The sequence below is a fragment of the Ailuropoda melanoleuca genome, chromosome 11 (assembly GCF_002007445.2).
Source record: "Ailuropoda melanoleuca isolate Jingjing chromosome 11, ASM200744v2, whole genome shotgun sequence".
NCBI lineage: Eukaryota > Metazoa > Chordata > Mammalia > Carnivora > Ursidae > Ailuropoda > Ailuropoda melanoleuca.
The window spans coordinates 41,412,413-41,427,150 of record NC_048228.1 but is presented as its reverse complement, the minus strand read 5'-3'; the positions used below and the strand labels follow the sequence as shown (position 1 = coordinate 41,427,150).

General features: G+C 34.3%; 1 protein-coding gene across 13 annotated transcripts in view; it reads left to right on the top strand.

Moving 5' to 3' along the window:
* PTPN13 (protein tyrosine phosphatase non-receptor type 13) overlaps positions 1-14,738 on the top strand; it is a 193,061-nt gene that overhangs the window by 140,145 nt on the left and 38,178 nt on the right. For 7 of the 13 annotated variants that reach the window (XM_019806210.2, XM_019806208.2, XM_034671574.1 and 4 more), the window contains 7 exons: positions 6,493-6,582; positions 6,904-7,011; positions 7,190-7,321; positions 10,971-11,434; positions 12,473-12,619; positions 13,838-13,931; positions 14,547-14,632. In XM_019806210.2, the coding sequence (XP_019661769.2) occupies positions 6,493-6,582; positions 6,904-7,011; positions 7,190-7,321; positions 10,971-11,434; positions 12,473-12,619; positions 13,838-13,931; positions 14,547-14,632 (1,121 nt within the window). The remainder of the gene's footprint in view (positions 1-6,492; positions 6,583-6,903; positions 7,012-7,189; positions 7,322-10,970; positions 11,435-12,472; positions 12,620-13,837; positions 13,932-14,546; positions 14,633-14,738) is intronic. The other 6 variants (XM_002913588.4, XM_019806215.2, XM_019806246.2 and 3 more) reach the window with 3 other exon arrangements.

Here is a 14,738-nt window from a genome sequence, read left to right as displayed (position 1 = left end):
AATACAAACAATATCTTGGATACTCATAGCAAATGAAGAATTTTTATCTCATTTTTTTAATGCGTCCTCAAAAAATCTGAGGGCATATCATTGAAGGAAAAATCAGTGAGCTTAAACTTGGGCTTAGGCTACTAAGACTGGGGTGTCTGGGTGGCTCAGTTGGTTAAGCATCTGTGTTCAGCACAGGTCATGATCCCAGGGGCCTGGGATCAAGTCCCACATCGGGCTCTCTGCTCAGCGGGAGCCTGTTTTTCTCTCTCCCTCTGCCTGCCGCTCTGCCTATTTGTGCTCTCTCTCTCTATGTCAAATAAATAAATAAAATCTTTAAGACCATGATATATAGCTTTATGATGACCAAATGCCTTGCATGGACTGAATTTACCTCTGTGCCTAAAATAGCTCAATTTTAACAAGTCCATAGTGGTAAAAATTTTGACTAATAGTTTTTGAGTGCTTGCATGTGCCAGACCCTGTTCTAAGCACTTTATGTTTAATCCCTCATTTAATTCCCCCAACAATCCTATGAGGCCTGTGCTAATGTTACTTCCTTTTCATAAATGTGAAGCCAAAGCATTAGAGAGGTTGAGTTGTGCCGAAGGTCATGGAACTGGCAAGTGCTGGAGCTATGATTTGAACACATGATCCGTGATTCCAGAGCCCATACTCTATTCTACTCTTTAGACAGTGTCCTAGTATAATAATGCCTAATCATTTGTAGGTATTGTTTCTCCGAGCTAAATTTTTGAAAGAAGCTGGATAATAATCTTTTAAAAGATGAGAACCTGAAATGTGTTTAAACCTAGGTTCTGATAGAAAAGAATATGAATTTACAGGGGACACCAAACGAGGAACATGTGCAGGTTGCTCTGTTCAAACCTTCAGAAACCTCATCTTCTGAGGTTAGCGCCCCCTGCTGAGGAAGGTGGCCAACCTCCTTCCTGTGGAGGTATGCCCCAGTTGGCTTGCAGACAAGCCTGTTTTCTTCAAAATTCTCTTGGGATCTGCCCGCATAGTCCTGACTTAGTGCTCTGTTGAGAATCAAGTCTAAGATTCACACAAGAGAACATGGCAAACATATTTTTCCAAATAAGGTAACTGAGTATCAAAAAAGTAAACTCCTTGCCCATCAATCAAATATAGGACTTCTTATTCTAATTTCAGTGTTCTTCCTTGATGGTCAGGCTTATTAGAAGACAATTAGAACTTAGCATCAGTTAATATTGAATTATTCATCATTTAATACAAAAACCAACAAACAGAATTCAGTCTTAACCTTTCGTGACTTTCAGAGACCCTTAAAGAATGTAAAATGTGACAAAGAAGATAAAAGAAAAAAAAGGCATGAATCTTTTAATAAAACAGAGTTATGGGAAGGATTATAAAACTCTGATTAATTGTGATTTTTAAAAAAAGTTCCTTAATCTTAAAAAAAAAAACATACTTCTTATAATATTTCTTCCCAAGAGAATAAAAACCAAAAAAAAAAGAAAATGTAGAACTGATGCAACAATTATGTAAAATTGGTTTTCAATGTTTCTTATTTTACTATAAATCAGGATTACTATATAATTGAAAAGTAACTCTTAGCCAAATTTGTCACCTTCCTTCCTATCCAAACCACAAAATGGGGTCAAACACTGGACCCCCAAAACGAGATGAATTGTTCTTTTAGTAAGTTCATACACTTACTTTATGAATCCCTACATCATTTTGCAGATAGAATATTTCATGCCTTGCACTTTTAACCCATAAGGAAGGTCTCTCCTTATATTTGTATACAAAGACATTCAGTGTATTCTAATCTTCAAAAAAAATTTTCTATTTTTCAGGTCTACATTTCTCTGAAAATTAGTGATGTTGATAAGTTATCTTTTCCTGTGTGTTGGCCATCTGTCTTTTTGCAAAAGTGTATAATGGGGTCCTGTGGATTAAAAAAAAAAAAAAAAAAACGATGCAAAAACCAAAAAACTCATGTAAAGTAGGTTATTCAAGTGCAGAGTCTACCCTGGTACAGACACTAAAATAAGCTTTTTCCCCCAATATTAAGACTGATACTGTCCTTGTGAACAATCTCAATTCCAAGTAATAAAATGTTACATGAACAGATTTTAAAACACTTTGTTTAGTCAAATGTCAAGGACAAATGTAATGTTAATGCTACATTTTTCCACATGTCTTAATGAGAATACATAACAAAGTTGAAAATTATAATAAAAATTGAAGTCCAAAGTGCTCACAAAAGGATTCAGCAGATGCAGGAATTAACCAGAAGCAAAAAATAGAGTCAACTAAATTGGGACTGAAAGGAACTTTAAAGTATATTCAAACCAAGTATATTCTATGAGTAAGTTAAATGAGCCCAGAGATGCTATGTGGCCCCAATTTATTCTAATTAATTAGTGCTGGCACAGAAATAAAACTCCAAAGTTTCCATTATTATCCCCCTTACCCTACCATTGGAGCAGTTAGTATATTAGATAGTATAATAATGAAAAATATGTATCTTTGTTTTTATATCAATATGGTGCTGCTGACCCATCATCTCTAAGATTTGAAATTGGTCTTTTTCTGTAGAGTGATGGATTTATCTAGAGTCTCCTCCACCTACAGTCCAGTTTCTCGTAGGTTGGGTGGCATGGAGCTGCCTGGTACTTGAAAAGGATCTGTATCTGTAACCAACAAAATCAGTTTTCTTGCAAAAAAAAATTGTTGACTCATACTCAGGTTGATTACCTGACTTTGGCCTTATCAGAAATATGCTCTTATTAGGAGATTTATTTTAATCATGGATTTATATATCACTAGTATGTACAGTTATTTTAGTTGGGACTATATATGTCCACATAAACCTTAAGAGAGATGAAAAGGGCAACACTGAAACAAATATGTCTAATGCAGAGAGGGCATACCCCTTTTTTCCTAAATTTTACATTTAGCCATTATTTTAAAGCTAACGGACACCAGCATGTGTTACTTAAAGAGGTGGAAATTTCAAGTTGGAGCTCTTTTTCACTTTAAAATATTCGTAGAATTGGCTGTGTTCCTAGAGTATACTGATGGGAAAAGAAAATTCTTTTAGGATTTAAAAATATGTACTCCTTCAATATTAAAGCTTGTTTTTATATAATAATACAAATAACTCAAATGTCTTGGTTCTTGAAATATCTGGCTGCCTTACTTTGAGATTCGTAAATTCTATTTATATCTTTCAGTTCGCTTGAGTTGTCCTGCATTGTTTACCTTAGATACTTCCTCCTCTTTTCTTTTTTTTTAACCAAAGGAAAATTATTGTGAACATCTACGTGAATAGGATGCATATAGAAACTGGGCATGTGCACAACAGTACTGTTAAGTAACATAAAGTTGCGTGCCATCCTGCCTTCTTTCTGTGCTCACATTAGTAACTTACCTGTATATCGGTGGGGGTGCAGTGGAGGACATCCCTGTTTAAAGAGTGGGTTCGCAAAGCTTCCCTTTCCAAAAGACTCTCTCTGCGCTATTCAAGTCTTGTACTCTAGCCAAGCTGATCTGTGACATTTCTCCAGGACCCTTTCTGCCTTCTTTCCATCTCGGCTTTTGCTAATGCCTTATATTGCTGTATGACCATCTCCATAATCCACTTACTAAAATCTTACCCCACTTCCTTGAAGTCTTTATTTCTGGCAGGAAGAAGCCTCTCCTCTTTTACAGGCCTGACTCATGCCTTCGTAATGCCGCTATTTTGTTGACTGTGTTAACATTTCTATGAGTCAGGCTAGGTCTTTGCTCTTATAGCCTGACTGACTCAGCTCACATTCACTATGCACCAGCTTTCATGTATATTATCTCATTTTATTTTCCCAAATTGCCTAGTGAGGGACTTTGACAGGAAAGTTGTTCAGTCAACATTTGAAAGATGAAAGAGTAATCAAATGAATGATTACTCAAATCCTACTGGTGAATCATTGAATATAGAGAGCTGAATCTGTTGCTTCTAGACAAAAATACATAAAAACATTGCACATTTATTTTGTGTGTGTATGTTTGTATTATATATATATATATATATATATATATTCTAATAATGTTTACCTGGGAAATATTTTTTTATACCCACACACGCACTTATTAGCCAAATAGGTAATATAAATAACCGATCTTGTTAGTACATAACGTTGGAAAAGTAAATGGCATTTTTATTCTTTGAATCAATACCTTTGACTTCTAACAGATTCTCCTTAGCCACATTAAGAATATTGATCCGTTTTATAATTGAGGGCAAAAACACTTTGCATAAACCAAATGGACTTTGTCTTCACAATGGTGATGAAAATATAATACTTAATCTAAACCTACCCTCTTATTTGTTTCACTTTATTTTATGGGTGTGTCCTGTTGTATTTTGTTGGATCTAGCAGAAAATTAGACATACTTGTCTATTTCAGGATGAAAGTATTTTTGGATGCTTAGATGATAATAGTAAGCTAGGCATTAACAAATTCATGGACTTTATGCTTGTATGTATGTGTATGTATGTGTATACACATATATATACACACATACCCAGTGTATAAGGTTCCTCACACCATTGCCCAGTGATTTTTTTTCTTTTTGGAGTCTTATAAGTTAATTAGAAATACTGAATTACTACTATTCTTATTGATTATAACTAAGTTTTTAACTAAGTTTTGGTCAAAAAGAAACAATGAAATAGGGACAAGTATGCTATAGAGAGCTAGCCAAATTGCATTAATACTTAGTTTTTAAGGGATAAAGTTAATTTATTCCAGAGAGCAAATGATTGCTGTTATTTTTTCTGATGTTAAAGTGGTTCATTTCTAGAATATGAAGTATCACATTTGCATCATTTAAGCATTAATACATGTTATGTAACAAAATTACTTATTTTATAACATTTATACAATTTTAAATCCATGGGTAGTCATGTGTTGAAAATAATCTGTAATATTCAAAAAGCTGCAATATGCTTAAGAACCATGTAGAGATTAATTTGAAAGTTTTGTTTACAAAAATTATCTTTCGAAGTGTGTTGCATTCATGTACCATCACATCACACACAAACCAGTTTGAACTGTCAAATTAAAATTGATATTATTAAGTATATTAATTTGCTAGAGCCACTAAAGCAAGGTCCCACAGTCCTGGTGACTTAAACAACAGAAATTTATTTTCTCACAGTTTTGGAGGCTGGAAGTCTGAGGTCAAGATGTTGGAAGCATTGATTTCTTCTGCGACCTCTCTCCTTAGCTTGTAGGTGGCAGTCTTCTCCCCTCTGTCTTCACATAGTCTTCCCTCTGTGTGCACACATGTGTGCACATGTCTGTATTCAGATTTCCTCTTACAAGGACATCAGTCCTACTGGATTAGGATTTGTCCTAAAGAACTCATGTTCATTTCTTATTTAGCTCCAGCAACAGTTAAGTTCTGAGCTACTGAGAGTTAGGGGTTCAACATATAAATTTGGGTGTGGTGGTAAAGGGACACAATTCAGCCCATATCAGGAAAAGATGAGATAAAGTGTGTGTGTGTGTGTGTGTGTTCACATGCTCAGATTGCTAAGTAAATGAAGTAATTTTATTAACATGACACTTAAGTAGCATATTTATTGGTTTAATTTAGGAGATATTTGTGAATGATCAACCTACCTACTCAAAAATAAATAAATAAAAGCCCTCAGTGGAAATAAGAAAAAGTAAATTCTAGTTCTGGTGCTAACATTCCCTCAATTTATTTAACTAGCATTTATCAAGTATTGACTAAAGGCATTTTGCTAGGAGTGATACTAGCTGTAATGTTGAACAAGTTATGAACTACTATTCCTCATCTGCAAAGCTATGATTTAAAATCTTTTTACCTAACTCGTAAGATTGCTCCACAAATAAGAAGTAGATGAAAGTCCTTTGAGAACATGAATGTGCTAGCCATGTCATTATTAACAGGATTTTAAAAAGTAAATCCATTTTCCTCTTGTTGCTGCTTTACCATACAACTTACCACGAATATTTTATTCATTATAAGTAAAAATGTAAACCACTTATTAGTGGAAAATTCTTAACATAGTGAGCATTGTCAAATTCAGGAAGTCAACTGTGATGTAACAGAGAAACAGTGTCAGAAAACTTAAGTTTAAGGTTCGGCTCTTGCCTGTACTGAGTAAACCTGTTCAAATCATTTAAACTCTTGAGAGTTATTTACTCATTTGTAACTGAAATATATTTATTTCACAAGGAATCATTTTTAAGGAATTAACATGATAATATCAGTGGCATGATAATCACATATTGAACCATGTGATGGTTATCAGTTCCTTTGTGAACTATAAATCACCATCAAAATATAAGATGATGGCATAATATTATTTGAAATAAAATTTCAAAGTGACCAAGTAATCTATTAATGAATTTTGTTAACATTTAAATTGGGACAAGCAGACAGTCTCAATGCCTGGGCGTGTTCTGTTTATTTTATCTTAACATTGTAATTTTCCAATAGATGTGCTACATAAAAGATGGAGCATAGTATCTTCACCAGAAAGGGAGATCACCTTGGTGAACCTGAAAAAAGATGCGAAGTATGGCTTCGGTGAGTCATTGAGATTCTTAAAGGGATGTAAGAATTCAAAGAGAAAAAGTCTGTAGTATAACATTGGCATTGAGGCACCAGCCCACTACAGATCAAGATGCAGTTTGCCCCTTCACCCCACCCACCCAGTCAGGAAATGTGAAAGATGAAATGCTTACAAGCAAAACTTCCACCAAAATTAACAGTCCCATTTGACATGTGTTACCTATTTATCATATCTGATATGAGCATCTCTACACTTCTGTGCATTGGACAGACTGCTCGTTAGTCATTGAAAGCACCAGTGTCATGAAGATCTTTCTTAAATGTGTTGTTTCACAGGATTTCAAATTATTGGTGGGGAGAAGATGGGAAGACTGGATCTAGGTGTATTTATTAGTTCAATTACCCCTGGAGGACCAGCTGACTTGGATGGATGCTTAAAGCCAGGTACTTTACATTTAGGTGATTTCCTAAGTACTTAACTGACAGGCATGCATTTGCACAGACGGCAAAAGTAGAAGTTGGGCAAAACAAAAATAATGAAAAATAATGTCAGGCAGTGACATTTCTAAGACAGCATGAATTTCTCTTTGTTTTTGAAAATACTGGATTGTTATTTTTACAGGAGACCGTTTGATATCTGTGAATAGTGTGAGTCTCGAGGGAGTCAGCCACCATGCTGCAGTCGAAATTTTACAAAATGCACCTGAAGATGTGACACTTGTTATCTCTCAGCCAAAAGAGAAAATACCCAAAGGTAATGTTGTGGATGTTTCTTAGCTGTGTTTTCTGTTCTGCTTTTCACAAGAACTTCAATATCATGGATTGGATTGAAGTTCCAATTGGATTAAAGCTTAAATTGGATTTAAGCTCCTTATTTCCTTTCTGAAAATGTAATATATGTAGCTCTGTTTAATATTATCCATTAGTGTAAAATTCATTCATCACTTCCAAGATCTTCTATCTCATTCATCTTTAGTACTATATGCATAAAAATGGATTTATTGTGCCAAATTGATGTCACTTAAAGAAATTTTGAGTACTTGGTGCATCCCATCACTTCATAGGCCAAGTCAGAAATAAAATTCTTTACCCTGGTCTAATTAATATAATTATGTAATAGTTATCTGTGAAGTCCTATCCTGAACAAGACTGTAAAAAGTAAAAGGATAAAAACACCTGAAATTTTAAAACAAGACCATATCATTTTGTCTCATAATTCCTGCCATTAGCATGTTGTGGGAGAAAAGGCACTTGACCAAGATGAGATGACTTGAGTTTGAGCCATGATTGTTTTTCTTTAAGGAGGAGGCAGTGATCTTGGCTCTGCCTTGTCTACCTTGCAGAGTTGTTCGGGGTCTCAGGTGGTGAAGCAGTGTTGGTGAGAGAAGCACACACAGTACATGCAGTGGGAAGGGCTCCAAAGTCTAGGGTCACATTCTGTCCCCATTGCTTAACGCTGTATACCCTGAGGAAATCACTTGAACTTGCTAAGACTCAATATACTTATATATCAAATGGTGAATACGGAAATGCTTATCATTACAGGTTTTGAAAATTAAATAAGGTAATACATGTAAAGAATTAGCACATTGCCTGGTACCTATTAAGTACTTAAATGTGGGTTTTAGCTGTCATTATTAACAGTATTTTTCAAAAACATTGTAGTGTTAATTCTGTGCAAATTACCTTCATCCCGAAGTACTGAGAAATATGTCAAAGAATAGTTCAATATTACCTGAAAAATAAGTTTAGATAGTGAATTTTCAGCATAATTTCAGACAATTATGATAAAACAGAAATAGAAAACAAACATTTTAATATACTATGTTGTGACATAAAACTTCCATACATTGTATACAGATGAGTTATTTTAAAGACTGCGGTTTCTTTTATTCACTAAATATATATATATATATATATACACACACACACACACACACACACACATAGTGTGTGTGTACAAAATATGTACATATATAAATAATATTTTCAGTACTTGTTATTTGAACAAACACGACAAATAGCAAACACCGTCACTGCCCAAAAGAGCCTTATAATCTAATTGTAGTCCAATCATCTTAGGCAAAGGAAGATAATTACATTTGAAAATGTAGCATACTTCTGAGTTTCAAGCAGCCAAGACCAAAACAACAACAAAAATGGGTTATTTTATTCACCCTTTTTTAGCAAAAGAAGCATATGAATTCAGAAGTTCATTTTCCCTCTAAATAAAGCTCTAAGGGTCTCCCATCTTGATTTTCTTTTCAATAGATATTTTATAGAAAATGCATTCATTTGTCCAACAAATATTTACTGAACGCTTCTGATGTGCAGGACACAAAAACTCTACCCTCATGGGACTTAACATTTATCAGAAAAGACAAATATTGAACAACTAACTAAAAAATGTTTCATTGTAACTATGATAAATGTTAAGAAGAAGTTCAAGGTACCGAGAGCGTTTAGCAGAGAAACTTTACCTAGTGTAGGGACCAATAAAGCTTTTCTTTTCAGCAGACTTTCATGTGGTTATTTTATTTTTTACTACCCTTTCTCAATAAAAGTTAAAAGCATAATGTTAAAGTATAGTTCTATGAAACTGTTTCTTCAGAAAGCTAGATTAATCTTACCATATGTGTAGCTATACTGTAGTGTAACTTGAAATAGAACTCAAAGAACCTAGAACATTACCAGTATATACCTTAGGCTGTCCCTCAAGTATCAGCCACCAAAGAGGAAGGCTTTTACTTTTCTTTATGTTTGCTAATGTTTTTAAAGTTACAGAATACATACTAGTTTGTTAAAATAAATCCGATTTATACAGAAATCAATGAAGTAAAAAGTAAAAGTCCCCTTACCCCACTCTCTAGGGAGACTCTTTGATGTCTGTGTCACTTTCTGTATATTAGAGATAAATTTTTGAAAAAAAAATACTGTATGTACACACATACACACAGACACAGACACTTTTTTAAAACTAAAAATGTGATTATTTTTTATAATCTAAATATCAATTTACAAGTTGCATACTCTATATTCTGAACATCCATGAATATACACCTTTTTCTTTTTTTTTTTTTTTAAAGATTTTATTTATTTATTCAACAGAGAAAGAGACAGCCAGCGAGAGAGGGAACACAAGCAAGGGGAGTGGGAGAGGAAGAAGCAGGCTCATAGCGGAGGAGCCTGATGTGGGGCTCGATCCCATAACGCCGGGATCACGCCCTGAGCCGAAGGCAGACGCTTAACCGCTGTGCCACCTAGGCGCCCCTACACCTTTTTCATGTGGCATTATATTTCATGTCATGGGTGTATCAAAATTTAATGTTTTTCTTTTATTGTATATCCAGGTTAGCTATAATTCTTTTATAAATGTGGTTCCTACAAATACACTTGTATATACACCATTGGAAAATGTACATATTCCTGGAGATTAGATATCTAGAAGTGGATTGCATATGCACATTTAGATTTTCGACAAGTGCTATCTATTTGCCCGAGTTTTATTGCTGTTTAGTCAGCCGTGTAGATGTGACAGTGCTCTCCTCACACCAGCAGTGGCTGAAATTATCATTCTCATTTTTGTCAGCCACAGAGGTAGAAAACTATGTTAAACTGCATATCCCTGAGCAACGTGAGAATGTCTTTTCATGTGTTTATTATTTGTATTTCACTCTGAATTTCCAGTCTACATATCATACCCTTGTTCTATAAGAGTTTTAAATCTCTTACTAACTTTATGAAACTCTTTATTAGGGATATTAACTCTTTGATTATTTTTTGTTATTTTTGCAAATATTTTCTCTCCAGTTGCTCATTCCTCTTTTAAATTTTCCTTGGTTTCACTTGCTGACATAAAACTTAATTTCTTATAAATTGCATCTGTAATTTTTTTACTGAACTTTATGATTTGTGTATTACTTAGGAAAGCTTATAAGAGCTGTATATATATAAGGAATTTGGAGTTGCCTTGATAATTATTTGGAGTCCAAAAAATGCAGCCTGAAAGAACAATATAAATTAAGTAAATTAATAACCATGAAATAAGGATCAAGGAGTTTTAGTGACTTAGATTATTTCTAGTTAGGGAATCAAGAAAGTCTTCACAGAGGAGACTCACTTGAAATAGGTATTGGAGAATGGAAATGGGGAGTTAAGGCAAGGGGGGTATTCATTTTTATAGAAGATGCAGCAGGAGTAACCAAAAGAGAGGGCAAAGGAAACAGAAAGCACCTGCCACATTTGTCAGGTCCTGATACTGGCTGCAGACCCCAGATCAGATGTTGTGAATATGTTATCCTGTGTGAAATCCTCCCACATCACTACAAAACAGTGTGCAAGTATGTAAGCACTGTCCTATGTGCCACTAACTTGTTATTCTCCTTGATGGATTTGACTTCTAGTGCCTTCTACTCCTGTGCACATTGCCAATGGCATGAAAAACTACATGAAGAAACCTTCCTACATGCAAGACAATGCTGTCGATTCTTCTGAGGATCACCGCTGGCCACATGGTACCGCAAGGCACATCTCAGAGAGCTCTTTTGGGCTGTCTGGGGGCCTGCGGGAAGGAAGCCTGAGTTCTCAGGATTCCAGGACTGAAAGTGCCAGCTTGTCCCAGAGCCAGGTCAATGGTTTCTTTGCCAACCCTGTAGGTGACCGAACCTGGCAGGAATCACAGCACGGCAGCCCTTCCCCTTCTGTGATCTTCAAAACCACTGAGAAAAAGAGGATTTCTACTGTCAGTAATCAAAGCAAAACTAAAACACCAGGCATTTCTGATGCAACAGACTACTCTGACCATGGAGATTCAGACATGGATGAAGCTACTTATTCCAGCAGTCAGGATCATCAGACACCAAAAAAGGCATAGTTTAATTTGAATCTCTGGATTTTTTTTTCCATTTAATAAAGCAAACAACAGCAAATATATTACACACCAGAATAATCTACTATATACTGCTTACGTTATTCTGGAAAGGAAGAATAGTTTATGTACTGTGTTACTAACTGCTACTGCATTTGTTGCTAACTTTCAGACAAATTAGCAGCTTTGAATACTAACTCTAAAATGGCTATTATTCTGGGAACTTGCAACCTGATAACAAAGGAATGAATAATCAGGTTATGATTATTTTCTATAAGTTGTTTGTCTCTTGCATACTTAATGTTTATATTAATAAGAGAATTTAATGTCTGAAAAAGTTGTTCCTAAATAGTTCATATAATGGGCAGTTGACTTTACTGTTGATAGCCTAAATTCTTCTGAGGTTCTGAACATATGAAAATAATAAGAACAACAACATACAAAATTGCTCATTTCCTAGAAATGTTATAAATGTAAACTCATATTCACAAGTGGATTTAGAAAAGAACCTTTAGTCCCTTTTTCACCGAGGAACCAACATTCCTCATAAGAGGGTTATGCCCGTTCAAATGGGGCTTAGCTGTTGTGCCTGTGTTTATATTGGATTTATAAATACAAGCAAAGTAAACATGAAGCCTACTTATCTTAAAGGTCCCAACTGAAAGCTGCGGCTTGATATATATTGATTTTTAAAGGAAATAGAAATACTTCCTAAATGTGCGAGCATAAAATGCATTAGACAGGGATTATGTAAAAGCCAAGTTTGAATGGGTTCTGGGCTTCCCTCTGCCTTATCTAGCTGTTTGACCTGAAGCAAGCCCTTTAATCTCTAGACCTCAATTTCCTCAACCATAAAATATAAAGGCATTGGATTAGATGATCTTTGAGATGGCTTCCAGCCCTCATGATCTTTGAATTTACTCAATCCCTTAATACCTTGCTTTTCCTTAATTTTTCCAAAAAACACATACTGATCTTCCAGTAGTAATTCATTTTGACTCTAACAAGAAATCCTTTTGTTTGTTTTTCTTTGTTAAGGAATCTTCCTCCTCAATGAATACATCCAACAAAATGAATTTTAAAACTTTTCCTTCATCACCTCCTAAACCTGGAGATATCTTTGAGGTTGAACTGGCTAAAAATGATAACAGCTTGGGGATAAGTGTCACGGTACTGTTTGACAAGGTTTTCAAATGTTTTCTCTTCTCCATTTCCAGCAGCCTATTGTATGCCAATTTATTAATTTAATTATTTTGCTTCAAAAGGGAAACCTGTCAAATATTTCCCAAATTAAAAATTCAATCATATCTTAAAACTTTTTTAAAAATCTTGTGTGCTAGAGACTTTTTCCTGTGGTTTAAAAGAAATTAGACAAATGCTACTTACTTAAACCCCATAGATTTCATAATGCTTAATCTGAATACAAGACTAAGAAAATATAAAATTAATGTTTTGCATACGTATGACACTTCTGCTTGAGCATTGAATAATACATTTTAACCTACGTCATAAATAAATTCTAATGTATATTTACATGCCCTTTCTCTCCAAAATATATCTTAATTGTAAACTTGATTAGTATATTGAAATTAGAGGTTCCCCAGGAACATACGTACTTTTACGGTAGTTAAATATGAGCAGGCTGTTCGATGAAAATACTTTAGAATTCCATTCTATTAATTCTAAATTATAACATTATCATTTATGACATTTGAAGGAACATGCTGTTAGTTAGGAAAAGCCATTTCAAAACATGGTAGAAATAGCACTATTAACATAGAGAGGTCAAAAAGAAAACCTAATTTTCTAGCACTTTAAAAAAATATTGTAACGCTTTACCGCTTGCCCTTACCTTCTTTAGAATTTTATTGTCTTCTTGTTGTGAAGGAAAATAAAAGCTATATATCAACAAGAGATGGAGAATCTACTTATTAGATCTCATTTATAGTACAACAAAACTTATCTACCAAAGCCTTTTAAAATGAAAAAAAAAATTGTTCCTTGACTCCTAGATTTACAAGTTGCAGTTTAGCAAATATCTGAAGTAAATTATTCTATATGCTGTTTTTTTCTGACAGTCATGTTCTCATACTAATTTTGCATAGATGAATTTTGCTTTCTGTTTGCTTATAATGCATGGTGTAGACTTACAAAGGGAGGGCAATTCATACAGTCAAGATTTGGCCTGTTGTTTTCTGAGTAAAGAGTTTTTCTAAAGAGTAAGTGCTTTACATTTGGAAAGCTTGGCTAGAAATATTCTTGGGTTTTGAATTAATTGCATGTGCTGATGTGCTGCTGCTTTGGCTGATGAACTGAATACTTTCTAGGTCTCAGATTTGAAAGATGGAGTGTGAAATTTTCCATATGACAAAATGTTATTTTATTTGTCTTTTTCCGCTTTAGGGAGGTGTGAATACCAGTGTCAGACATGGTGGCATTTATGTGAAAGCTGTTATTCCCAAGGGAGCAGCTGAGTCCGATGGCAGAATTCACAAAGGTAGAGTGTGTGTGTGTATAGGAACCATACATAGGATTATCACTTCAACAAATAAATAAGAAATTAGAAAATTGATAGAGACCTTAAATATTCATAATATAAAATAACATATGCGATTATTTTAAGACTAAAGCATTAAAAAATTCTCTGATGTCATCCCAAAAACTCTTCTTTCCAGCCTATTCTCTAGTATCAGAAAATACCTTAAGAGTGTTTTAGTTCACGTTTTGTACTTCTTTCTAAGAAGTAAATTGCCTTAAAATGGGAAAGGAATAGTGCCCTGTAAAAACACTGACACCTACGTTGTTAATAAAAACTAGCTGGGTTAGTTCCCTCCAGTCTCTCTACATTTGTAGTCAGTCTATCTTTTTCCATGATTTAAATTGATTTTACAGTACATACAATATTTTGTTCAAAATTGGTTTTAAGATTAGTCATAAAATTTGGAAAGAACGTAGATACATATTAAAGAAATTCTGTGAAATGATTTTGTCCAGAATTTGTCTGAGTCCCTCCTCAAATAAATTAATATAAAACAATACCACAAAATATTAAAAGCATATAGAATCTTTATCTTATCATTTGCTTTTTTCCAATGTACTGCCTAATTTATAGGTGATCGTGTCCTTGCCGTCAATGGAGTTAGTCTGGAAGGAGCTACCCATAAGCAAGCTGTGGAAACACTGAGAAATACAGGACAGGTAATAATAGCTTATTATACCAACCTTTTAAGATATGTCAGAAGAACATAATAATGTGTGAATAATATCTGTCTCATTGAGGTCTCCAAATTTGTTAGTCAAGAAA